Raw genomic sequence first — 27,570 nt, 5'->3', positions numbered from 1 at the left:
GGTTCATAGGAGTCACCTGCTTATCATTATTACCTGCACGTCTCTGTGATCCAGGCATAAACATGAGCACTGATCAGACCTGGCGTGCAGATCACAGATACATGAGTAGCGAGCAGCTGCCATAGCTGTATTGTGTGGAGGTGTCGCCAGCGTGGAAGCACATGTAATCAGTAGGTAGTCAGGGGGTACTCAGAAGGGCAATAGCAGTAATACATCTCAAGCTAAGTATTAACAGCAATACAGGAGGTGGCTCATTGTACTTGTCAAAAGATAACTTATCCTTCTCCCAGCTGGGATAGAGATTGGGTTCTGCATGTTGGCTTTTGCTTATTATGTTCTACAATTTGTATAAGTTGAGCAAACCTGTACCTGTTTTCCAAAGCAGTCAATTCATGTCATTTTGTTGTGTGTTAAGACTTGCTGGTGTGTTTTGCAGCATTGTTAAAGTGTACCAGAGATGTCCTAAAAAGATTTGATGCTCACCCGCGGCTTCCTCCAGCAACAGTCCCACGTCGTTCTCCTCCTCTGCCGTTCAGCTGCGATCAGCCCCGGTAACAGGCTCAGTCGGGTCCAGTCTGGGTCTTCTTGCACATGTGTGGAACTCCCATGTATGCGCACTTGCGCAGTAGACCCGGACTAACGCGACTGAGACAGTTACCAGGGCTGATTGCCGCTAAATAGCAGGCCGCGGGAGGACGGCGTGGGACTCTGACGTGTTTATGCTGCTGGAGGAAGCCGCGGTTGAGTATCAAATCTTCTTTTCAGGACATCTCTGGTTTACTTTAAGTTGCATCACCCAGTTTCAGCCAAGTTATCACTGTTGTACAAATGGCATCATATTTGATTCTAGAGTACTTTGTTTTACAGAGTAGTTCATGATTGACTCAAAGATCCGCAAAGTGCCCAGGTCCTGTAAGTGCTAAACAAGCCCAAATCATCATACACCCACCCCCACCACCACCACCATGCTTCACAGTTGGTGTGAGGCGTTTGTACTAATATGCTGTGTTTCATTTTCACCAAACATGGGATGGGACTGTGAATTTTAACCAAACACCTCTTGTAGGTCTGAAGAACATTGTTCCAGAAGTCTTGTGGATGGTTCACATGTAACTTTGCAAACCTAATCTGTGGTGCCCAGAACTAGTTGGGTTAACAGAACACAGATCTGAATAATTTCTGGGCAGTACTCTGCCTGTGTTGCTTTTGACACTGACCTGATGAATTTGTCTTTCAGGGCGGAGTGAAAGTATTAATTACGGGGCCGTGGCAGGAGGCCAGCAATAACTATAGCTGCTTGTTCGACCAGATCTCAGTGCCTGCATCCCTCATCCAGCCGGGTGTCCTACGCTGCTACTGCCCAGGTGAGTGCCACCCCGTTCTGCTCATCACCATTGTCCTCCTTCCCTCCTTCTCTCTCTCTTTCCATCTATCCCCCACTGTGCAGTCTCTCTCTCCATCTCCCACTGTGCACTCTCTCTTTCTCTCCATCTCCCACTGTGCACTCTCTCTCTCCATCCCCCCATGCACTCTCTTTCTCCATCCCCCACTGTGCACTCTCTCTCCATCCCCCACTGTGCACTCTCTCTCTCCATCCCCCACTGTCCACTCTCTCTCTCTCTCTCTCCATCCCCCACTGTCCACTCTCTCCATCCCCCACTGTCCACTCTCTCCATCTCCCACTGTGCACTCACTCTCTCTCTCTTTTCCCACTGTCCACTCTCTCTCCATTTCCCACTGTCCACTCTCTCTCTCTCTATCCCCCCTGTCCACTCTCTCTCTCTCCATCTCCTACTGTGCACTCTATCTCTTTGCATCTGTCTCCCACTGTGCACTCTCTCTCTCTCTCCATCTCCCACTGTGCACTCTCTTTTTCTCTCTGTCTCCCACTGTGCACTCTCTCCATCACCGACTGTGCGTTCTCTCTCTCTCCCTGTGCGCTCCCTCTTTCTCTCCATCTCCCACTGTGCGCTCTCTGTTTCTCTCTGTCTCCCACTGTGCACTCTCTCTTTCCATCTCCCCCTGTGCGCTCTCTCTTTCTCTCCATCCCCACACAGTGCATTCTCTCTCTCCCTCTGTGTGCTCGCCATCTGCCACTGTCCGCTATCTCTTTCTCTCTCTGTCTCTCTGTTTCTCTCTTGCTCTATCTGTCTCTCTCTCTCTTTTCCGTCAACCACTGTGCACTCTCTTTCTCTCCATTTCATACAGTCTGCTATCTCTCTCTCCCTTTCTCTCCGCCTCTCCCCTGCACTCTCTGTCCAGCTCTGATCCCGGTTCTTGGAACTGCAGAAATATTGTTTTCATTGCTTTGCTGTGAGACGGTGTATTTTCCCGGCGGGTCAGGTTGATGGATAGGGCCATGTTTGTTGCGTCGGCGCAGGATAAAGCAGCTCTCCGCAGATGCCTCTCAGGGAGGTTCTCTCCATTATGAGATCCGCTAATGGGACAGACAGCCGGAACTATAAATCACGTTCGGAGTGGCAACAACCGTTTCTGGTCTTCCTGAGGTTGGGATTGTAGATGGGAGGAAGTAATAATCCATGTAAAGTGACATTCCAGCCACACTGCTGCTGTACACACACCAGAGCAGACAGATTACCGGCCAGCCCTGTGAGGGGAAAACACAATTCATCTCATATTATGAAGATCGATTCTTCAGTGTGATGCCAGAGAGATGGAAGAAGAGCTCATTGCTGGCTACAGATATCAGCGGACACACAAGCCGCAATCATCACTTATCTGTAATGCAGAAGAAGCGGCCACAGCAACCAATTACATAATGGCATTCCATGACCTGTCATGTTGCGTTACTTCTTATTGACGCAAAAACACTATAGATTTCGTTCAGCAACAATCAGTCCCGGTAATCTTGTTCAGACGCGCCAGTCGGCTCTTTTGCGCATGCCCCTCCACCGACTGGCGCGACTGAGTAGCAGCGCGGGTAGAGGCGAGAGAGGCTCCAGCCTCAGGGCGCAATGTAGGAGGGGGTGCAAGGCAGGGCTGAGGCAGTTGCGAGAGAGGCTCCAGCCTCAGGGCGCAGTGTAGGAGGGGGGCGCAGCGCGGGGAAGAGGTGAGAGTGGCTCCAGCCTCAGAGCGCAGTGTAGGAGGGGGGCGCAGGGCGGGGCTGAGGCAGAGGCAAGAGAGGCTTCAGCCTCAGGGCACAGTGTAGGAGGGGGGCGCAGGGCGGGGCTGAGGCAGAGGCAAGAGAGGCTCCAGCCTCAGGGCGCAGTGTAGGAGGGGGGCGCAGGGCGGGGCTGAGGCAGAGGCAAGAGAGGCTCCAGCCTCAGGGCGCAGTGTAGGAGGGGGGCGCAGGGCGGGGCTGAGGCAGAGGCAAGAGAGGCTCCAGCCTCAGGGCGCAGTGTAGGAGGGGGGCGCACAACTCACTCAGCTATCATTCTCCTATTGTGTTTGAAGCAGAGAGAAATAAGAAGGGGATACATGGCAGTGACTGCAAGCCTGATAACTGTTGGGGGGATTGGGGGCCCTGGGGCGCCTCTTAGTCTAATACAGGGGTGTCAAACTGAAATACAAAGTGAACCGAAATTGGAAAACACTGGGACTTAGTCGTGGGCCAACCTCGATGTCTACTGGCCACCTTCCTCACTTATAACGTTCCCTGGTGTCTAATGGCCCCCTTCCTCCCTATACAGTTCCCTGGTGTCTAATGGCCCTTCTTCCTCCCTTATGCAGTTCCCTGGTGTCTAGTGGTCCTCCCTCCCCTATACAGTTCCCTCGTGTCTAGTGGCCCCCACCCTCCCCTATACAATTCCCTTTGTTTAGTGCTTTCCTACCTCCCCCGTATGGCTTCTCTGGCGTTCTAGGGCTTCCTCTCCAATATAGCTTCCCTGGTGGTCTACAGTGGGCCAAACATAGTGCAAACTGGGGAAACCACTTGAGGGCCAAATTTAATGGGTCTGAGGGCCAGATTTGGCCCACAGGCCGAAGTTTGACATGTGTGGTCTAAAAGCAATCAGTGTGTGATGGCTGGGAGGGATGGAGGGGCGCACATTGGTGTCTCAGCCTTGGGTGCTTGGGGACCTTGTCCCGGCTCTGCTGAGCAGAATTACCAGGACTGATTTGCGACTGAATGAAGGCATACAGAAGGACAGCAAGGGAAGGGACGCATCCGTGCTCATGGGGCTGGAGGAAGCCCCAGGTGAGTATTAATTCTTTATATTGGGACATCTCTGGTACACTTTAATAATCTGTAAATTAATACTGTAAAATATTAATAAGGATCTTTAAAGTGAATGGGAAGCGCATTTAAAAAAAATGAGACAGATACTTACCCAAGGAGAGGGAAGGCCCTGGGTCCTATAGAGCCTTCCGGCTCCTCTCCTGGTCCCCTCGTTGCAGTGCTGGCTCGCCCGGTAGCAGTATTTGGCTAATTTAGTGAAATACTGCTTTACCCGGCCGAAGGAGGCTTCAGAAGTCTTCAGGGAGCCCGAGTGCTCCTGAAGAAGTGCTGCCCTGTACTGCGCCTGCACAAGCACGCTCTCTTGCACGCTCACGCCTGTGCAGTATGGAGCCGCACGTCTTCAGGAGGACACGGCTCCCGAAGACTTCCAAATACCCTTTCGGTGGGGGATTGAAACTGGGGGGAGTCAGCACAGAATAGAGAGGGAGGGAGCCAGCACAGGATAGAGGGCACCGAGAGAGGAGACGGAAGGCTCTATACAACCCAGAGCCTTCCCTCTCCTTAGGTAAGTATTTGCTTCATTTTTTTAAAATGCAGTTCCCATTCACTTTAATGAAAATAATGTAATAATTAAAATTGCTTATTTTTTTTTTACAATCTTCATCTACAACATATTTAGTCAGTGTTTGACCATTGTAAAATCATTCCACTCCCTGATTTACATTCTGAAATGAATCACAGATAGCAACATCTGTACTGCTGGCAGGTGCATCACTGCAGAATATTTGCTTGTTGTGTGTTCCAAAGTGATCAGAAACAACACCTGATCTCCCAGAGTGCTCTTGGGCAGTAGGCTGCATAACTAAACAGCCTAGGCTGTGACATCACTGGGAGGGCGGGTCTACATACCAAGCTACAGCAATCTATAGCTATAGAATGTGTTTTTTGATGCTTAAACCAGGATAATTGATGTAAAACAGCATGACATTCCACTATATGTTGTTGCAGTGCCTCTTTAACTGATATAATCACTGATAAAAATGATGTACAAAAACCCAGAATACATATTAAAGATTAAAAATTAAAAGCATAAGAAAACATAAAGCTAAACCACTAGGCCTCTGCAGCAAAGACATACACAACAGTAGTGCGTGAAAGCTATAGGAGAACAAATAAATCACATGAATTATGACTAATGTTCCGCGTCACACAACCGCCCTCATTTGTTGTACGAAACTGCGGTTCAGACATTGTATAGGAGTTATACCGTATCACATACAAGGCGGAGTGCAACAATAAAGGAATGGATAAGAATAAGCTGTTTGTGGATCCAAGGCAGGGCAGTCACTAGACCAGTGATGGCTAACCTTGGCACTCCAGCTGTGGTGGAACTACAAGTCCCATGAGGCATTGCGATACTCCGACAGCTCTAAGCATAACTCGGAGGCAGAGGCATGATGGGATTTGTAGTTTTGTCAAAGCTGGAGTGCTAAGGTTAGCCATCACTTCACTAGACTAAATAGCTCTCAGGACGAGGGCTCGACTCTCGCACTGTGCCGGATTTGGGCACCGCAATACAATCACTGTAAGGGCCCTTTTCCACTATGGCGTTTGCGGCGGCGTAGTGGAAAAGGGCGGCGTTTGTTAATCGCAAAACCGCAAACCGCTAGTGATTTTAAAATCGCTACGGTTTGCTTTTTAACATAGGAATCGCGGTAGGTAATTTCCACTACCGCGATTAGTTTTTTACTTGATCGCGATCGCGCTGCGGAGCGATTTTTTGCCGCGATTTTGCTATGCAGTGCATAGCATAGCAAAATCGTGATCGCAAATGTCAGGAAAGCGCCGGGAATTTTTTGCTTTTTGCTGATCCGCAATCGCTAGCGTTCAGCGCGAACGCTAGCGATTGCAAGTGGAAAAGGGCCCTAAGGGCTCGTTCAGACTAGGGGCATTTTTTTAAGCGCAGAAGATTTTTAAAATCGCTCACAAAACACTTGTGCAATAAATCTCTATGAGAAAGTTAATATCCGCGCGGTTGGTGCGCAGTGCGTTCAGCAAAGCGGCGCCTGTACCATTTTTGAGGTGATTTTGCCTCAATGGCAGGTATAGGAAAAATGCAAACGCTCACAAAATCGCTTTGTGCAGCGATTGCGCGAGCGTTTTTAACAATAAATACATCGGGCTTGATTCAGTAAGCACTGATAACTGTTATTACTCTGTGAAAAGTGATAACGCAAATTTTTTGCTCGTTAATGTTCCGCGTTCGCGTGATAAATTCAATTTGCGTTATCATGCAAAAATTTGCATTATCGCACAAACGCAAATTTTTGCGTGCGATAACCGTTTTTCGAGCTAAAACGCACGCAAAGCACTTTTTCACAGCCGTAATAACAGTTATCACGGCTTTGTGAAACAAGCCCATTGCATTTATTCTTTTCCGGGTCAAAGAGTTCACTTCTTGACTTGCGTCAGGGAGTGAATTACAAAACCGCTCTGGAAAAGCGCTTAAAAAAGCGCTTTTACCAGAAACGCAGCACGCAGTAGAGCACCAAGAGGGGGAAAAAAGCGCACAAAAACGCAAAACACGCGTTTGCATTTTCAATTTTAGGTGTGAATGAGGCCTCACTCAGGTGCTGGCACTCAGGACCCCACATTGCGTGCAAAGGGGAGGAATTAAGGTACATACCCACCAAGCAATTTTTGCGGCAACTTTTTTTGACAGTTATTTTTTTTTTTCAGTCCATCATGCAGAGTGTCGGGTACAGTGGTAGCAGTGCTTCTCATACCTCTCGCTCTAGTGCCCAGCATCTCAATCTCCTCCTGTTGTGCACGCAACCTGAGATCAAGATGCTGGGCACTAGAGAGAGCGGAGAGAGGAGGACGCACATTGCTGGACTCCGACGGAGGAGCACTGCTGCCAATGTTGCCGATACTCTGCATAATGGACTGGCGCTAGAGGCCAACCCAGATAGATGGAGTTTGACTGTTACAGCACTGAGCCCCAGCAATTGACTCCTAATCCTTGCGGGTGACAGTACTTGACGTGCGTACGCAATCTGTAGGTTTGAAAAAAATCATACACACAAGAAGGAAGTTAAAGAACAAAGGGAGCCAGAGTGTGGCCACGCCTCTCTCTCAGCAGGTGACAGACGTCAACTCTGATTCACATAAAAAAATAAAACGTTATTCCCGTGAGTCTTCCTTCCTATAATTTATGTATCCGTCATAATTACAGAGCTCAGCATTTTCCTTGTTTCCAGTATTATTTATCTCCTGAAAACACAATACAGCATCTCCCATCCCACAATGCATTGCGCTCAGCGTGGCTATTGTTCATTTTCTGCTGTTTCAGGCGGTTTTACCTGTAAATTCGCTCGTAGGCACGGAGGAACAGAAATGGCTCAGTGCTCCTCTCGCTGTTATTCCGCTGTCGAGTTAATGAGAGGAAATGCAATCTGACAGATTGCCAATCTTAATTGCTAATGTGTCTGAAGTCCTCACTTAGCGGGAGAATTTTAGGCTTTTCCACGAGCTGTCAAAACCCGAACAGGAAGGGACCATCAGAGTGCTGGACATACGGCTAATGGCGGCTGATTGACAGGTCCTCCTCATCGCAGCTGAACAGAGTCGTGATGGGCGACGCTTCTTTCTGGACTATATATATACTGTATATACGGTATAATTTAAATCCCAGTTTTGAAATGGCTAAAACAGCAAAGCATCACTGCCACAGATCTCCTCTCTTTACCCCCTATCAGTGCAGAGTATTCATCCTGCTGTAGACTACATACACATGCTTTTCTTGGCTGAGAATCTAGTGTGTGTACCGCCCCCTTCCCCAACATTGCCTTAAGGGCCCTTTTCCACTGTGAGTGTTTGTGATGCTAAATCGCAAATCGCTAGCGATTTTTACATCGCTAGGGTTTGCTAAATAACATAGGAATCGCAGTAGGTATTTTCCACTACCGCAATTCCATTTTTACCAAAGCGCGACCACGCTTTGGAGCGATTTTTAACGCGATTTTGCTATGCAATGCATTGCATAGCAAAATCGTAATCGCAGAGAAAAAATGAGGGACTTGCTGAATCGCAATCGCAAGCCCTAGTGATTGCTAGTGGAAAAGGACCCTAAGGACACTTAAGCCTAGTAAAAAAAACAAAAATCAGTTATACTCACCTGGGGCTTCTACCAGCCCCCTGCAGCCGTCCCGTGCCCTCACAGTCACTCATGGATCCTCCGGTCCCCCGCCGCCAGCTACTTTCGATTTGCCAACAGGCCTGGCGACGGGTAGTCTTCTTCCCGTTCCCATCCACAATATCGCTATTGCAGACGGGAACACAAAGAAGAAGACGCATGGCCAGGCCTGCGCAGGTGCAGTGAGCCTGTTGGCCGAAATCGACAGTAGCTGGCGGCGGGGGACAGGAGGATCCACGAGTGACTAAGGCCACAGGACGGCTGCAGGGGGCTGCTAGAAGCCCCAGGTGAGTAAAAATGTTTTCTTTTACTAGGCCTAAAGGGAGCCTAAAGTGAGGGGGATATGGATTGCCTCATGACGCTGGCATGTTTATTGTGCTCACATGTTTGTCTCATGATGCTAGCATGTTTATTGTGCTCACATGTTTGTCTCATGATGCTAGCATGTGTATTGTGCTCACACGTTTGTCTCATGACGCTGGCATGTTTATCGCGCTCACACGTTTGTCTCATGACGCTGGCATGTTTATTGCGCTCACACGTTTGTCTCATGACGCTGGCATGTTTATTGTGCTCACATGTTTGTCTCATGACACTGGCATGTTTATTGTGCTCACATGTTTGTCTCATGATGCTAGCATGTTTATTGTGCTCACACGTTTGTCTCATGACGCTGGCATGTTTATTGCGCTCACACGTTTGTCTCATGACGCTGGCATGTTTATTGTGCTCACACGTTTATCTCATGACGCTGGCATGTTTATCGCGCTCACATGTTTGTCTCATGACGCTGGCATGTTTATCGCGCTCACATGTTTGTCTCATGACGCTGGCATGTTTATTGTGCTCACACGTTTATCTCATGACGCTGGCATGTTTATCGCGCTCACATGTTTGTCTCATGACGCTGGCATGTTTATCGCGCTCACATGTTTGTCTCATGACGCTGGCATGTTTACTGTGCTCACCTGTTTGTCTCATGACGCTGGCATGTTTATTGTGCTCACCTGTTTGTCTCATGACGCTGGCATGTTTATTGTGCTCACATGTTTGTCTCATGACGCTGGCATGTTTATCGCGCTCACATGTTTGTCTCATGACGCTGGCATGTTTATCGCGCTCACACGTTTGTCTCATGACGCTGGCATGTTTATCGCGCTCACACGTTTGTCTCATGACGCTGGCATGTTTATCACGCTCACACGTTTGTCTCATGACGCTGGCATGTTTATCACGCTCACACGTTTGTCTCATGACGCTGGCATGTTTATCGCGCTCACACGTTTGTCTCATGACGCTGGCATGTTTATCGCGCTCACACGTTTGTCTCATGACACTGGCATGTTTATCGCGCTCACACGTTTGTCTCATGACGCTGGCATGTTTATCGCGCTCACACGTTTGTCTCATGACGCTGGCATGTTTATCACGCTCACACGTTTGTCTCATGACGCTGGCATGTTTATCACGCTCACACGTTTGTCTCATGACACTGGCATGTTTATCGCGCTCACATGTTTGTCTCATGACACTGGCATGTTTATCGCGCTCACACGTTTGTCTCATGACACTGGCATGTTTATCGCGCTCACACGTTTGTCTCATGACGCTGGCATGTTTATCACGCTCACACGTTTGTCTCATGACGCTGGCATGTTTATCACGCTCACATGTTTGTCTTATGACGCTGGCATGTTTATCGCGCTCACACGTTTGTCTCATGACACTGGCATGTTTATCGCGCTCACACGTTTGTCTCATGACGCTGGCATGTTTATCTGGCTCACATGTTTGTCTTATGACGCTGGCATGTTTATCGCGCTCACCCGTTTGTCTCATGAAGCTGGCATGTTTATCGCACTCACACGTTTGTCTCATGACGCTGGCATGTTTATTGCGCTCACACGTTTCTCTCATGACACTGGCATGTTTATCGCGCTCACACGTCCGTCTCTTGATGAACCTGGAGTCCTGGACTGACGTTCGGCTTGACTTGGAACGTATCCAGATGGAAAGCGCCACGTTTTATTATAGTCTGCTCCATCTCCATCAGCCGCCGTCCAGAATGGGTATCGATAGTTCCACGCAAATTCATTTGCTTTTTAAGAAAGTACTGGAACATTTAACGGTGTTGATAGCGGCTGTAAATCTCCGCAGAACGATGAAAATGCTATTTTTACATTAGCGGGATAAATTATGAATGGTAATTGCGAGTTCGTCGGAGTTCAGAATGGGGAAAAAACAGCACAAGTGCCCCAGCTGGTGCATTACTGCGCGCAACCAAGATAGATGATGCCCCAAATCCAGCCTGATTGGAAGGAGGCGGCCATCCTAACTACAGATAATACTGTACCTCTGCTGGCGAGGGACATATCGGCTGTTAGGGGCTGCAGGAAGCCCTGGGTAAGTAGTACTATGGGTAGCAGGAGTTGCTTGACCACTCCTTTAAAGCAGACCTGAACTCAGAACTTCCTCTCTGCTCTAAAAGATAAGCAACAGCATAATGAGCTCGGTTCTTCGAAATCTATCGATCGATCGATTTGTGGCCGATTTCGATCAATTTCAATGGATTTGATCTATCTGACAGGATGGAAGATCTAGGTCAATCTGCTGCTGGTAGCAGATCGATGGCCCATAGGGTTGCATTGGATCTAGTGCTCCAATAATGCATTTAAGGTGGCCATACACTTATAGATTTGCAGCAGATTCAACCATCAGATAGATTCCTGTCAGATGCCTGTAAAGTCCAATCTGACAAGAATCTATCTGATGTGTGCCACACACTAGGAACAGATTTCCAATAGATTTCAGAATGAAATCTATTGGAAATCGATCTATATGCATTATTGGACCATTAGATCCAATGCAACCCTATAGGCCATCGATTTGTTGCCAGCAGCAGATCGACCCAGATCTTCCATCCTGTCAGATAGATCAAATTGATTGAAATCAATCAAAATTGGCCACAAATCGATCGAATGGGGAATTTGATAGAATCGATTTCTGATTGATCGATCGATGGCTGAAATCGACCAGTGTATAGGCCCCTTTAGATAGATTTCCAATAGATTTAATTGTGAAATCTATTGGAATCTGTTCCTAGTGTGTGGCACACATCAGATAGATTCCTGTCAGATTCGACTTGACAGGCATCTGACAGAAATCTATCTGATGGTCAAATCTGCTGCAAATCTATAAGTGTATGGCCACCGTAAGGTAGAAAGAGGGACAGAGACATTTGGTTCCATAAAAGGGACTGTCTCTCTAACAGAAGGACAGTTGGGAGCTCTGCCTGCAGTCTTATGCGCTATTGTGTCTAGATACACCACCTGCACCCACTTACAAATCGTTTACCCTCTATGGTGACAAATCTCTCTGCAGGAGAATCATTTATTCTCTGTTGTCTGTGTAACGATTGTGTCGTTTTATTTGTGTGTATCTGCTGTCTGGAATTGTCCTCTAATCTGTGGCTTGTCCCTTCCTGTCTTGCAGCGCATGACACTGGCCTGGTCACCCTACAGGTTGCCTTCAACAACCAGATCATCTCCAACTCCGTGGTGTTTGAATACAAAGCGAGAGCGCTTCCGACACTGCCTTCCTCCCAGCATGACTGGCTCTCCCTGGACGGTAAGTCTGCAGATCTGCGCGTGTATGGTCATGTCTCTGGCAATCGGCTTGTCGGGCCTGAGAGGATCAGTGTTCCCTCAGACATTACGTATGGTCATGTCTCTAGCAATCGGCTTGTCAGGCCTGAGAGGATCAACTTTCCCTTATACATTACTCAGGAGTATGGTCATGTCTCTAGCAATCGGCTCGTCAGGCCTGAGAGGATCAGCTTTCCCTTAGACATTACTCAGGAGTATGGTCATGTCTCTAGCAATCGGCTCGTCAGGCCTGAGAGGATCAGCTTTCCCTTAGACATTACTCAGGAGTATGGTCATGTCTCTAGCAATCGGCTCGTCAGGCCTGAGAGGATCAATGTTCTCTCAGACATTACTCAGGAATATGGTCATTACTCAGGAGTATGATCATGTCTCTAGCAATCGGCTAGTCGGGCCTGAGAGGATCAGCTTTCCCCTCAGACCTGAGGGAAAGCTGATCCTCTCAGGCCTGACATTACTCAGGACAGATCTTGGCATGTATGATCAAGTCTCTAGCAATCGGCTCGTCAGGCCTGAGAGGATCAGTGTTCCCTCAGACATTACTCAGGAGTATGGTCATGTCTCTAGCAATCGGCTCGTCAGGCCTGAGAGGATCAGCTTTCCCTTAGACATTACTCAGGAGTATGGTCATGTCTCTAGCAATCGGCTCGTCAGGCCTGAGAGGATCAGCTTTCCCTTAGACATTACTCAGGAGTATGGTCATGTCTCTAGCAATCGGCTCGTCAGGCCTGAGAGGATCAATGTTCTCTCAGACATTACTCAGGAATATGGTCATTACTCAGGAGTATGATCATGTCTCTAGCAATCGGCTAGTCGGGCCTGAGAGGATCAGCTTTCCCCTCAGACCTGAGGGAAAGCTGATCCTCTCAGGCCTGACATTACTCAGGACAGATCTTGGCATGTATGATCAAGTCTCTAGCAATCGGCTCGTCAGGCCTGAGAGGATCAGTGTTCCCTCAGACATTACTCAGGAGTATGGTCATGTCTCTAGCAATCGGCTCGTCAGGCCTGAGAGGATCAGCGTTCCCTCAGACATTACACAGGAGTATGGTCATGTCTCTAGCAATCGGCTCATCAGGCCTGAGAGGATCAGTGTTCCCTCAGACATTACTCAGGAGTATGGTCATGTCTCTAGCAATCGGCTCGTCAGGCCTGAGAGGATCAGCGTTCCCTCAGACATTACTCAGGACAGATCTTGGCATGCATGATCATGTCTCTAACAATTGGCTTGTCAGGCCTGAGAGGATCAGCGTTCCCTCAGACTTTACTCAGGACAGATCTTGGCATGCATGATCATGTCTCTAGCAATCGGCTCGTCAGGCCTGAGAGGATCAGCTTTCCCTCAGACATTACTCAGGACAGATCTTGGCATGTATGATCATGTCTCTAGCAATCGGCTCGTCGGGCCTGAGAGGATCAGTGTTCCCTCAGACATTACTCAGGAGTATGGTCATGTCTCTAGCAATCGGCTCGTCAGGCCTGAGAGGATCAGTGTTCCCTCAGACATTACTCAGGACTACAGATGGCCAATCACATGCTGAGAATTCTCACTTGCATGCACATTTCACGCAGCTTGGATTTGGGCCAATCAGTTTGGCAAATCTCATTGGCCCAATGGCAAGGTTCTTACCAATCGGCATGCACAATTATTTGCATCTTGTTGACTCCCTCTGCTCAGGACTAGAGAAGGTCAGTAAGATTATTATTATTATTTTGTATTTATATAGCGTCGACATTTTACGCAGCGCTGTACAAAGTATGTTGTCTTGTCACTTAACTGTCCCTCAAAGGAGCTCACAATCTAATTCCTACCATAGTCAAATGTCTATGTATATAGTGTGTAGTGTATGTATTGTAGTCTAGGGCCAATTTAGGGGGAAGCCAATTAACTTATCTGTATGTTTAAGGGATGTGGGAGGAAACCGGAGTGCCCAGAGGAAACCCCCGCAGACACGGGGAGTACATACAAACTCCTTGCAGATGTGCCTTGGTTAGATTAGAATCGGGGACCCAGCGCTGCAAGGCAAGAGCGCTAACCACTACACCACCAAGATGCAGGATTGTGTAGATGCATTCAGCTTGAAAAATAAACCAATTAAATTCCACCAAGGTGAAATTCAATTGGTCCATTTTCAGGCTGGTTTCACACTAGTTTTTTGCGTTGGTATACGTTGCTCCTGCCGTATCCCAACCTAATGCAAAAATCTACAATCATGATATGACTGGTGGCAACCTATACAATCATACGCGACAGAGAGCGGTGACAGGGTCATATGCATAGAGCGGCCCCCGCTCAGTGATGTATTTCCTGCTGGCTAGGAAGTACATCACTGGGATTCCCGCTCTCCAACGTTTACACTTACTGCGTCGCCATAGACTTGCATTGCTGCATAATCCGTGCGGTAGGCATGGATCATGCACACGTTATGCGTAAAGATTACGATGGCCACACTTGTTTTAGGACCCTTGCCAGATTAGCCACCAGGCTGTGAGGGTCACCAGGGGGAGGCAAGAGAGAGGGTGTGACCATTGGGGGGCTCCATCAAAGTTTAGAGTTACACCCCTCAGGGGCGTAACAAGGTCCCACCGGGCCCCCCTGCAGAAATACTGAGAGGGGCCCGCTTGGGGCCGTTTTGGGGGGCTGGAGGGGTCGCAGCATGAGGGGAAAGCCATGCTGCACTTCAGCGGGGAGGGGGGCGGTCCCCCCCTCCCTCACCTCGGGCTCTCCCCTCTGCGCTCCCCTCCAGCGTTGAATAGTTTGTGTATGCAGGCGGCGGGCAGCGGCAGATACATACCTTCCGTGCGCTCCAGCGTGGACGTTCCTTATGTGCGCTCCAGCGTGGACGTTCCCCTCCCAGGGGGACAGCCGTGTCACATGGCTGTCCCCAGTAAAGCGCTGCCATAGATCGCAGCACTACAATGTAAATAGACGGCGGTCTAACAGTCTCCTAGCAGTGATCACCGCTGGGAGACTGATGTGCGTAGCGGAGCTCTGTCATTGAAGCGGAGATGCGCAGGCATCGGCGCGCACCATCTCCTGCAAATCAAGCCCCCAGGACTGCACGCCAACTGGCGTTAGGCGATCCTGGGGCTGCTGCCGCGTCCATGCCAATTGGCGTGGAGCGGTCTTTAAGTAGTTAAAAAAAACATACTTACCTAAGGAGAGGGAAGGCTCTGGGTCCTATAGTGCCTTCCTCTTCCTCTCCCGTCCCGTTATTCCTGCGCTGGCTCCGCGGTTAGCAGTCTCTGACCGATCTTTTGGAGACAGCTCTCTGCCGCTGCCCAAAGCCTCGGAAGTCATTGGGAGCCACAGTGCTCCCAAAGGTGCTCTGCACTGTGCATGCGCACTGCACTGAGCACGCGGTCTTGTGCGCTCATGCTTGCGCAGTACGGAGCCGCCCGTTTTCAGGAACAGTTTGGCTCTTGATAACTTTGGGAGATTAGATCCGAGGATCCAGCGCTAGAACGAGGGGACAAGGAGAGGAACGGGAAGGCTCATTAGGACCCAGGGCCTTTCCTTTCCTTGGGTAGGTATCTGTTTTTTTAATTTTAATATGGCTTCAGGTTCCCTTCAAGCACTGTATTCCGATGTTCTGTGTTTTACATGGTACTCCAGAACCCCTTGCACTGAAGTGAACTGATCCATCTTAGCATCCCATTAGGGTTACAGCACATAAGAGAGTGTAGCAGCTACAGTACACCTATGGGATGTTGTAGTGTGTCCTACTTATTAGTAGCTGCATTGGGTAACCTTGTCAGCAACTTTTTGGTTCCATATTAAAGCTACTGACTCTCTGGCGTGCCGTAGCCTTCAGGGCCTGTTCCCACTGCACGCATCTTCATGTCTTTGCTGAGCACACTAATTCTGCTCATCTCAGGTCATTTTCACTATCATATCACCTGAAGTGTTCTATTCCCACTAGAGTGGTCCGACTTACAGCAAAATCCGATCGCCTTGCATGCATGATTTCTGGTGCAATTGCATTATTTTTCAATTGCCCCAAAAATTGTACAGAAAAAGAAAGTTTGGTATTGCAGTGGGGAAAGGCCCTAAATGTCTGAATTCATGATCACTATAGCCCGACAGAGGTGATGATCTACTGTAACAATGAAGAAGGCACACAGAGGGCTATGGAGGCTGCTATATTGATTCCCTTATAAACAATACCAGTTGCCTGCTTATCCTCTCCCTCTGATACTTTTAGCCATAGACCCTGAACAAACATGCAGATCAGATGTGTCTGGCTGCATTAGCCGCATGCTTGTTTCAGGTGTGCGATTCAGACACTACTGCAGCCAAAGAGAACAGCAGGGCAGCCAGGTAACTGGTATTGTTCAAAAGGGAAATAAATAGGGTAGCCTCCATATCCCTCTCACTTCAGTTGTCCTTTAAAGGGATACTGTAGGGGGGTTGGGGGAAAAGGAGTTGAACTTACCCGGGGCTTCTAATGGTCCCCCGCAGACATCCTGTGCCCGCGCAGCCACTCACCGATGCTCCGGCCCCGCCTCCGGTTCACTTCTGGAATTTCAGACTTTAAAGTCAGAAAACCACTGCGCCTGCGTTGCCATGTCCTCGATCACGCTGATGTCATCAAGAGTGCACAGCGCAGGCCCAGTATGGTCTATGTCTGCGCAGTACACTCCTGGTGACATCAGCGGGAGTGAGGACATGGCAACGCAGGCGCAGTGGTTTTCTGACTTTAAAGTCAGAAATTCCAGAAGTGAACTGGAGGCGGGGCCAGAGCATTGGGGAGTGGCTGTGCAGGCACAGGATGTCTGCGGGGGACCATTAGAAGCTAGAGATGGGAAGTTCGGATCTTTTTAATGATCCGGATGATTCGAATCGGATCATTGAAGAGATCCGGATCTTTGATCCGAATCTCGGATCATTTTACTACCGGAAGCATTCGGGGGTGAAATGAACAGCAGGACAGGTCTGTGGACAGGAGAAGGGGAGGGGGGTGGACACACAGAGAAGGGGAGAAGATGGACAGAGGGCAGGGAGTGGTCAGAGAAGGGAGGAGGGACGAGCAGAGAGCAGAAATGTTTGCACGTAATACCCACATGCTGAAGTCATATGCTTTACATATATTTCACCTATATGCTCATCTGTACACTTTGAAAGAAAAGGTCGCACAGTGAAAGAAAGCCTTCCCAGAAGATAAGTGCAGCTGTTTAGTGCCGAGTGCAGGAGGATTATATTGCCTTTCAATCACACTGTCTGCAAAGTTACTGAGCTGTGCTGAGCCAAAAGCTTCCAATGTGTTCACTGTGCAGCACTACGGAACAGACAGCCTATAATGAGCAGCACATTGCAGCCAGTATGTGTGCTCTACACATATCTGGCAGTGGCACCCATGTCCCCTCTCTCTCATCTACCTGTCTCCCTGCAAGGCTGGCTCCTCTCCAACTCAGCAATCCCTGCTTCCAGGACCCCGCTGCCCGCTGAGAGGGGGCGTGTCGCTCCTGGCCCCGCCCCTTTTGCGATCCGAATCGTTCATTTTGATGATTCGGATGATCGACTCATAAAATAGATTCGGATCAAAGATCCGAATCGTTCATGATCCGGACAACACTATTAGAAGCCCCAGGTAAGTTCAGCTCATTTTCCCCCGACCCCCCTACAGTATCCCTTTAAGTAAAGATCAGCACATACACAACATGTTTTGGGGACCCCCTGCCCTTTCTCACGTAGCTTCTTTCCGTTTATTTCTGTAGAGTATTGTTGTTTATTGTATTATATTATATATTGTATTGTATTGTTTAGAGTATTATTGTCCTTTTTGTTTCTGTAAGCGAATTTTGTTCTTGCATACCTATTCCTGACACTACACTAAAACGTGTAGAAATTGTTGTATGGGGCATTGAGGTCAGGTAAAATAAGCTTCATCATTTTTATCTTCATGGTTTGATCACATACATCTATCCTTAAAGGATACCTTAGCCCTAATTTAAATTAAAAAAATGATGCCCCGTGTGTTTGAGTATAGGGGGGGGGGGATGTGCGCATAGACTTGCCGCACCTACTGCAGCCCGGCGTCTTCTACGGTTTGCCTGCTGTTCCTCCCGTTCCTCATTTCCTGTTTAGCACGGTCGGCGGCCTTTGACCTGGACATACTGTGCTGTGCATGCGCAGTATGTCCTTTTGGGCTTCCGGTGACGGCACTCACTGGTGGAGCATGCCTGCTGGGTACGTCCTCACGCTGGCGAGCACGCGCTCCTCTGGGGAGGGCCGTCACAAGAAGCCCAATAGGATATACTGCCCATGTGCAGCTCAGTATGTCCGATGACCCAGAAATGAGGAACAGGAGGCACAGCGGGTGAACCCTAAAAGATACCGCCTATGCGCACCTCCTAACACACACACAGGGCATCATTTTTTAAATTTAAATTAGGGTTAAGGTATCCTTTAATGATCAAAGAACAACTTTTTAACTCCCCTGACCTTTTATTTTTTGTCTATGCCTTTAAAGGGACCTTGAGCAGTCATTCAAAATGAAATTGTGACTTACCTGGGGCTTCCTCCAGCCCACCGTAGGCAAAAAGGTCCTCTGGCATCCTCCTAGCTCCTCTCCATGTCCCGTCTGGTGGCTCCATTATTGCACGACTTCGGCCTGAAGTCGTCAGGGCTGCTTCCCGCTTTGCTGAAACCTGGCATCACGCCAGCCGGTGACGCGTCATCACGCCAGCCGGTGACGCGTCATCATGCCAGCCGGCGTGAGTGTCCTGCGCACGTGCGGTTCTCTAATACTGAAACGCGCGTGCGTAGGACTCTCACGCCGGCCGGCTGGCATGATGCCACGTATCAGCAAAGCGGGAAACTAGTGATGGTAATTCCGGCTCTTCTCAGAGAATCGGCTCTTCTGAATCGGCTCTCATTAAAGAGCCGGCTCTTACGGCTCTCAATCGGCTCTTCATTAAATATCACTAGACACCACTCAGAATCGGAGTAAAAGCCCCGCCCCGTCTCCATGACAACTCCAGACTGCTTCTCTGACTGGTGCAATCCCTCCTGCTACTGCTCTGCTCCACCCCATACACTCCTACAAGCTGCAAGAGGAGGACTACATCTCCCAGCATACCTCAGCGCCCTTTATTACAGACCAAAGCAGGGCTGTGTGGGGCGGCTGAGGCATCGGCTCTTTGAAAACTGAGAACCGGCTCTTGTCGTTCGCAGCAAAGAGCCGGCTCATAGAGCCGTCTCGTTCGCGAACGACCCATCACTACGGGAAACAGCCCTGACGACTTCAGGCCGAAGTCGCGCAATAACTGAGCCGCCAGCCGGGACCGGGAGAGAAGCCAGGAGGATGCCGGGGGACCTCACGGCCTATGGTGGGGTAAATCACAGTTTCATTTTTAATGACTGCTCGGGGTCCCTTTAAATCCTCATGGACGCAGAGCTGGAACATTTGCTTTGTGAACGTCTGCTCTTCCGGTGAGCCTGCAATGAATCATCCAGCCTGTAACTGCTTATGTTGTAACAGTACAAAGTTATCAATCAGGATTCAGGCTCAGTACGGCAGGAGAGGCGCATCTGCTGGAGGGAACACTGCGAGACTCTTCTGCGGACCGTGTATAAGCCCGCTCAGGGGTTCTGGAGGGATTTTCTGAACCAGCGTTTTCCATGATGCGAGTGACATGTACTTTCTGATAGAAAATCCAGGTTACTATTCACACAGGCCCATAGGCAATTAACTTTTTCACCTGAGTTATCTCCTAATAATATAATTTTCATCTTTTCTTTAAACTAACTTTTCAACATTTATTTTGAGTATTTTGGCACATGATCATGGGGTCGCGTTGCAAGTGTTGCAGGCCTCACACACGCACTTCCTCCTTCAAGCCGGAAGGAAGAAGTGCGCCGTGTGTGAAGCTTGCAACGTGACCAATAGGACGCGTGGAAGTTATTTGGAACGCAGAGAGGGGGGCGGAATTATGGGTAACTAACCCCTACTCGTCCAGTCGCTCAGCTGCAGCAATTAAGACTAATTTAAGTCACGAATTCGAGGGCTTTGGCACTTGTGAGCCCATCACTAATCATAGCAAGTGTGACCACCACGATCTCCACCAATCACTTCTCATGGCAAGTGTGACCACCACGATCTCCACCAATCACAGCTCAGCTTGCCTGAGTCCCTCCACTCATAACAACTGTGACTGAATTAACTCCTCCTATGTTGGGAGGGGCCTGTGTCAGAGAAAGGTTGGGAGAGGACATGGGGCCACTCACAGCTCTGGGCCTCCCTGCGACTGCTCAGGCTGCTCCCGCTGTAAGGCTTGGTTCACTCTGGCACGGATGGTAAACTTATCCAAGTAAAAACTGATCCGTTCCTTTAGCGCGGTCAATGCGGATTGTGCGGAAGGGAGCCGTTCTAACAGTCCAATGTGAACGGATCCACAGGTTAACATTGGATCCGTTAGCATCTGTTCAGAGTCGTTCCATTTCAATCCGCTAATGGCCGTTTTGGTCAGTTTTTTTAGGGCCAGTGTGAACAGGGCTTAAATCTCTAACACTCCCCCCCCCCCTGCATGGGTAAACCCTTTGACCCTAGTTACTTGCCTCATCCATTTCCAGCACCTCCCTTTGTAGGCCCGCTGAGCTGCAGACCGGTACCTGGTGCCGCTCACTCTGAGCAGCCTGATTCGGAGGCCCGCCGCTCGCGCTGCCCCGCTCTATATCTTTGTGACTAATGTCACCTCCGTGTTCATATTTCCTCATCCGTCCCGCAGATGAATACTGATTTCACGTTGTAAATGAAGTTGGTGAATTCTTTCTTTATTGCTGTAATCTCGTTTTCTCTTCCTGAAAGTGATTCATGTCTTTGATTTTTTTCCATTGTCGAGACACATTTATTCTGTTAATGGACACATCTATTCTTCAAGCAGTGCTTCTCTAGTTGTCGCTGTGTTTTCGTAGAGTTATGGTGTCCTCCTGCGCTTTACAGCGAGCAATCCTCCCTCCGCCCGAGTGTTATTCCACCAGCTTATCTCTTCTCCAGGTGCGAAACGGACATCTGTCTGTTCTGGAGATATCATATGTACGAACATCAACTGGGCTGGTTTAAAGTGTACCAGAGCTGTAAAATGACAAAGATTTTATACATACCTGGGGCTTCCTCCAGCCCCATCAGCTCTGATTGCTCCCATGCCACCATCTTTCGCTGCCCGCAGCTTAGGGTACCGGGTCTCCGCATTTCCGTCAGTCGGAGCTAGTCTGGCGTAAGAGAAGTGCGCCCTCTACGTATCTCTCCAGCAGCTGGCGGAGAGATACGCAAAGAGCGCACTTCTCCTGCGTAGTTGACCGCAACTGACGTCAGTAGCAAGTCTTGGTTCACGAAGCTGCGGGCAGCGGAGGACAGCGGCGTGGGAGAGATGCAGGCGGATGGGAGGGAGCTGCCTGTCACATGCTGAGAAATTGTAAGAATCCCAGACTGGAGTGCAGATAATTCACTATGTAATAAAAACTTGTAGTATACTGTATCATGATCTCTCTCTCTCTCTCTCTCTCTCTCTCTCTCTCTCTCTCTCTCTCTCTCTCTCTCTCTCTCTCTCTCTCTCTCTATATATATATATATATATATATATATCTGCCCCCCTCTCCGCCGTGATCCTGGCTTTTAATCGCCAGTTTTAGGCAGTGTTTACAAACAAAAAACATGGCCGCTAACCAGGAAGTGATGTTTGTACATCTTTTTCTGGTTAGCAGCCATGTTTTTTGTTTGTAAACACTGCCTAAAACTGGCGATTAAAAGCCAGGATCACGGCGGAGAGCTGCGGAAATGGCAAAGAGTGACTTGATTGGTATCTTTTTTTATTGTACAAATCGGACAGTACAGATTCTCTTTTCTCTTGCATGAAAAATTAGTTTGTTGTTCCAGGGAGAATAATATGCAAATTAGTAGCGCTGCTAAGTGTCAGGTGGAATTCCCCTCAGTATCGGGAGGAAGTTCCTCCTCTCCGACCTTTCAGCTCTGCATATTGGTCCGGTAAAGCGGATCAGTGAATAATGGCGCACAGCGCCTATGCATAAAAATGACGCCGCATTAAAAAGATACGCTTATCGCTATTTATCGTTAGTACTGCATAATAATGGCGCACAGGGAAAAAAGAAGAAAAACGGCACACACTAACGTTATTTACCAATAGTGGCACACACTAACGTTATTTAGCAATAGCACCCTACATAAGCCAGATTGCAGACGTGATTTAACTGCAAAACGGTGAATGGATTTAATGTAACACTGTCAAGGTTAGGGTTAGGCACCACTGGGGGGGGGGGTCTTAGGGTTAGGCACCACCAAGGGGGTCTTAGGGTTAGGCACCACCAGGGGGGTCTTAGGGTTAGGCACCACCAGGGGGTACTTAGGGTTAGGCACCACCAGGGGGTACTTAGGGTTAGGCACCACCAGGGGGTACTTAGGGTTAGGCACCACCAGGGGGTACTTAGGGTTAGGCACCAACCGGGGGGTCTTAGGGTTAGGCACCACCAGGGGGGTCTTAGGGTTAGGCACCACCAAGGGGGTCTTAGGATTAGGCACTACCAGGGGGGGTTTAGGGGTTAGGGATAGGTACAGAGAGGGTTCTGTTTGTTAACGTTAAATAACAATAAGGCTTTAACGTTAAATAACAATAAGGCTTTAACGTTAAATAGCGATAAGCGGCAAATGGATTAGCGGCAACACCGTGCGCCATTATCCGCAGGCGCCATTTTCAAATGGATCCCCGGTAAAGTGTACCTGTACAGAGTATATGGAGTGAGTCTCAGGCTTCAGGTCAAAACTGTGCTCGCCTCATACTCCCATCAAACATCCCTCACTCCCCCCTAAGTACCCCCCCCCCAAATTTCCTCCAACTTTTTTGTGCTGCCCGGGGTTCCTGCAGAGTTTTCGTCAGAGAGTAGACCTCTCTTCCATGTGTAACATCCATGTACAGCAGCTCCTCTCTTAGATGTACAGCTCTGCTAAGCAGTAGCTCTCCTCTTCCATATGTTGCTTTCCATTTACAACATCACAATTCCATTTGCAGCCAAATCATTTCCATGCCCAGGTGCCCCCCTGAGCCATAGCTTCCCTAGGCCATGACTTTTGTGGCCTTTGCAGAAGGAGGCCAGGCCAAACAAGCTTCAGTATCCTCTGAAGGAGTGGTGACATAAAACAAGTGTATGGCAAACATCTGAGAATGGTGTAGCGATGTGGACATGTACAGAGAGAGGTCCTCACCCCTGCTCTATAGGCGATTAGCTTCATGTACAGCAGAGACATTAGACAGGAGCGAGGTCATTTTATATATATCGCGTCGTATCACAAGTTGTGAGCAGCCGAGATCAGAGCACAGGACAGCTGCAATGCAGAGGCCCTTCAGGGAGGATGTAATAATTATAACAGCAATGACTAGTGTAAGTTGCTGGCCGGTGTACACAGCCTGATTGCAGCAAGCTGATAGCGAACTAGACTGAGAGGCATCTTCCCTTTCCTGAAATCCCTGAAGGGCTGCAGCTTCATCTACACAGACTAATGCTGAGAATAAACCTAAAGAACGACCCCGGCAAGAGTTTCCTAAACCCTGAAATGACCAATCCGTGCAACCTACTTTACATTCTACCAATCTGCTCCTCTTCCTGTGACAACGGAGACTTTCACTTCATTTCTATGTTGTTTTTGTCCCTTGGACTCCTGAGTACCTGTGCACTGATTTTCATGCACTCTTTTTTTGTTTAAAGAGGAACCCCAGCCTAAACAAACATACTGTCATTAAGTTACATTAGTTATGTTAATTAAAATAGATAGGTAATATAATCTCTTACCCACACTGTTTTAAAAGAACAGGCAAATGTTTGATTTCATGAGGGTAGCCATCTTTTTGGTTGAAAGGAGGTGACAGGTAGTATGAGACACAGTTCCAACTGTCCTGTGCCCTTTTTTTTTCTTTGATGGGTGGAGCTTAGATAAAAATGCAGCTAAAAATGATGCTTTGGTAAGAAAAACAAAGTTCTGATGCTGTGAAACTGTTAAAGAAAGACCAAGCCTTTTCAGTTCTGCTGAGTAGATTTTTAGTCCGGAGGTTCACTTTAAAGTGAAAATAAACTTATGAGATGATGAATTCTATGTGTAGTACAGATGATAAATACAACATTAGTATCATGGAAATGAGTCTCATATTTTTAGTTTCAGTTTAATGGCCTAATCTTGTAACATTATATCAGTCCATGAGGTTTTGTTCACATCTAAAATCGAAATCACCGACCCCAGTTTTGTGTGCATTTTCTTTCCCCTCCTGGCGCTCCACTGCGCACTACTATTTTGTACAAAGCACTTTTGTAAGTGTTTTTGCAGAGCGATTCCATTTATTCACTTCCTGGCGTCATAAAAGCGCAAACACAATCGCCAGATGAAGCTACTTGTGAACGTTTTGGACTTTTCCTATACCTTCCATTGTAGCAAAATCACCCTGAAAATGGTACATGCATCGCTTTACTGAGCGGAAAGCGGATGAAATGTGCTGATATGAACTGTCCCATAAGGAATCATCGCACAAGCGCTTTTAAGGCGATTTTCAAAATCGCTGGTGCTAAAAAAAACCTAAAACACCTTAGGTATGAACAAGCCCTCACAGTTGCTGTTTTGAAATCCCCACTCTGTCTTGTTAAGATGAAAAAGAAGTAATGACCCTTTGAACTTTACTGCAATTAAGCTTCATTGGACACCTTGGGCTTGATCCACTAAACCGTGATGACTCATATCACGGTCGTTTTTACGCACGCATTTTCACGTTTGCGCGCGATGGCGAATTTGTGCAAAAAATTCACGCAAAATGCACAATTGTGCGTGCAAATTGGCAATCCCGCGAAACGGCCGTGATATGAGTTATCGCAGTTTAGTGCAGGGGTCCCCAAACGTTTTGGGTCGAGGGCCGGGTCAACATACTTCAGACTGCTGGGGGGCCGGAGTATGCATAACATGATGCAGAAGTCTTTGCGGGCCAGACAGTGAAGGATACCCAGGTGACAACCTGCAGTCCAATTGGACAGCAGTGTCACCTGATGTGGAATGTGATTGGAAACCAGCAAATTACTGCTTTCTGGCTTCATTCTACTGTATATGCGGACCACCAATATTTAACCTATTTTGGTTCCTGGACGTAGTTTCTACGTCCAGGAACCATGCGCGCTACCGCGCGCCCCCGCGGCCGATCGCGCACTCCCGGACGCGGATTCGGTAGCCACGGAATCAATGTATCGGGCTATGGTGCCCGATCACTGATTCCTCTCCCCCGCTGAAAAAGCGACAGCTTCTCTCGGAAGCTGTGCTTTTTCTGGCTGTTCCCTCCCCGATGCGTCACTCTAAGCGTGGGCTACGCTTAGAGTGACGTCATGTAAACAAACTCATGGCCGCCATCTTGTGGCCAAAAAGTAATACTACACCTGTAAGAAAAAAAAAATGAACACACATTTACATTATAAATCTATTGTTTACCTCCCACCCTCCCAAAACTACCCAAATAAAATGTTTACTATAAAAAAAAAACCATTAAAATAAAAAAAAACCATGTAAATATTTACCTAAGGGTCTAAACTTTTTAAATATCAATGTAAAGATGAAATATTTCTATATTTTTTTTATTTTAAACTTGTAAATAGTGATAGATGCAAAATGGAAAAAATGCACCTTTATTTCCAAATAAAATATTGTCGCCATACATTGTGATAGGGACATAATTTTAATGGTGTAATAACCGGGACATATGGGCAAATACAATACGTGAGTTTTAATTATGGAGGCATGTATTATTTTAAAACTATAATGGCTGAAAACGGAGAAATAATGAATTTTTCCATTTTTTTCTTATTCTTCTTGTTAAAATGCATTTACAGTAAAGTGGCTCTTAGCAAAATGTACCCCCCAAAGAAAGCCTAATTGGTGGCGGAAAAAACAAGATATAGATCAGTGCATTGTGATAAGTAGTGATAAAGTTATAGGCTAATGAATGGGAGGTGAACATTTCTCACGTGAAAATGACGGAACGTGAATGGGTTAAAGATGTAGCTGACCGCATCTATAATACATTTTGTGTGTGGGGGGGCCTGTAAAAGAACCTCAGGGGGCCACATTCGGCCCACGGGCCTTAGTTTGAGGACCACTGGTTTAGTGAATCAAGCCACTTATCTCACTGTTTCTCAGCTGGTTTAGCCATTATTTACTTCTCATGAAACCCGGCTGAATTCGACAAGCTGTCCACAAACTCCTCAAGTTTATTTTAATGCTTGCTGTACTGAAAACCAGAAAGGGACTCCAGAGAATTTCATACTAGGGATAGTTTTATACCTACCTGTGTTTATCTCATCATGTCACTTAAAGAAAATCTGTAACGAAACAAAACACCCACAGGAAGATACTAGCCTTGGGAGGGTGAAGCCTCTGGATCCAGGTCCTCCTCACCCTCCGGGATCCAGCTCTGGCAGCCCCAGCAAGGTAAATATTTACTTACCACGATCCTGTGCAGGCGCAGTATCGGTTTTCCGATCGGGGTCGGGCGGAAATAGCCAGGCCCGATCAGGTCCACTCTACAGCTGGCAGACCCGATCGGACTCGGCTATTTCCAACATCTTTGCCGGCTGTAGTTTGGAGGGAGATAGCGCAGGATCCTTGAGGTCCCTTTCACACTGGCGCGGTGCGTTGCGTCACATTGACGCACTGCTACCGCAGCCTAATGAAAGTCTTTGTGGAAGTTCATACTTCCTAAGTTCACGAATTAACGATAGGCCATACATACATTACTACGAGGCCCGGAAGTCATGTTAGTGTATGGCGACGCAGGGTTTACGATTCCGTGCACTTCCTCATAACCGAATCAGGAAGCGACCACAAGCACCCGTCACTTCCTGCTTGGCCAAAATGCCAGACAGGGAATACCGTTTACTAACGCGGTGTTTCCTGAAGGTCTATTTTTGGCGGCGCGATGCGGTGGGCTCGACGCATCGCAAACGCCAATATACAGTATGAAACCAGCCTGAGGCTTAGGAGGATGGGGGAAGCCTCATTATGATCCAGAGGCCTCCCCCTCCCAAGGTAAGTATCCCCAGGGGGTGTTTTTTTTTTTTTTGTCTCTTTAAAGAGAACCCGAGGTGGTTTTTGGGGGGCGGGGCAGATGGGACACATAGGAATGTTATCTGTCTCATGCCTCTGTGTCCTCACACCGCCGATCTCTGCCCACACACCGCCGCGCTATAGCCCCCCGAGATTGGCAACATTATTTGTCACCATCTCGGAGGTAAACACAGGGGAGAGGGATTTCCTGTTCAAAAAAGCCCAACAGGTGCGTTCCTGCAGGGTTTCCAGAGCGGCCATTGGGCAGCTCTCTCTCCCTGGCCACGCCCCCTGCTGATCCCCCACCTCCCTGAATAAGTCTCTCATTCCAGCGTCGTAACCAAGAGGTCACAAAAGTGAAAGTGGGCCAGTGTGACCCACAGGAGCAGCTGAGAGTGGCGGTTTTTGTGGCTACCTGATCCACTCAACCCCTGAATCAGGTAGCCTACTTTTTTTTTTATGAGCCCACCTCGGGCTCTCTTTAAGGTACGC

At 48.2% G+C, this 27,570-nt stretch overlaps 1 protein-coding gene across 17 annotated transcripts in view; it reads left to right on the top strand.

Moving 5' to 3' along the window:
- The window catches only part of CAMTA1 (calmodulin binding transcription activator 1), a 1,857,772-nt gene that overhangs the window by 1,659,013 nt on the left and 171,189 nt on the right, over nucleotides 1-27,570 (top strand). For all 17 annotated transcript variants that reach the window (XR_011021914.1, XM_068238930.1, XM_068238931.1 and 14 more), the window contains 2 exons: nucleotides 1,238-1,364; nucleotides 11,826-11,960. Coding sequence is in view for 16 of the 17 variants with exons in the window: in XM_068238930.1 (XP_068095031.1) it covers nucleotides 1,238-1,364; nucleotides 11,826-11,960 (262 nt within the window). In the remaining variant the exon portion in view is untranslated. The remainder of the gene's footprint in view (nucleotides 1-1,237; nucleotides 1,365-11,825; nucleotides 11,961-27,570) is intronic.

This window comes from Hyperolius riggenbachi, chromosome 6 (assembly GCF_040937935.1).
Source record: "Hyperolius riggenbachi isolate aHypRig1 chromosome 6, aHypRig1.pri, whole genome shotgun sequence".
NCBI classification, from domain to species: domain Eukaryota; kingdom Metazoa; phylum Chordata; class Amphibia; order Anura; family Hyperoliidae; genus Hyperolius; species Hyperolius riggenbachi.
Note: the sequence above shows the minus strand (reverse complement) of the source record. Positions and strands in the feature narration are given on the sequence as shown.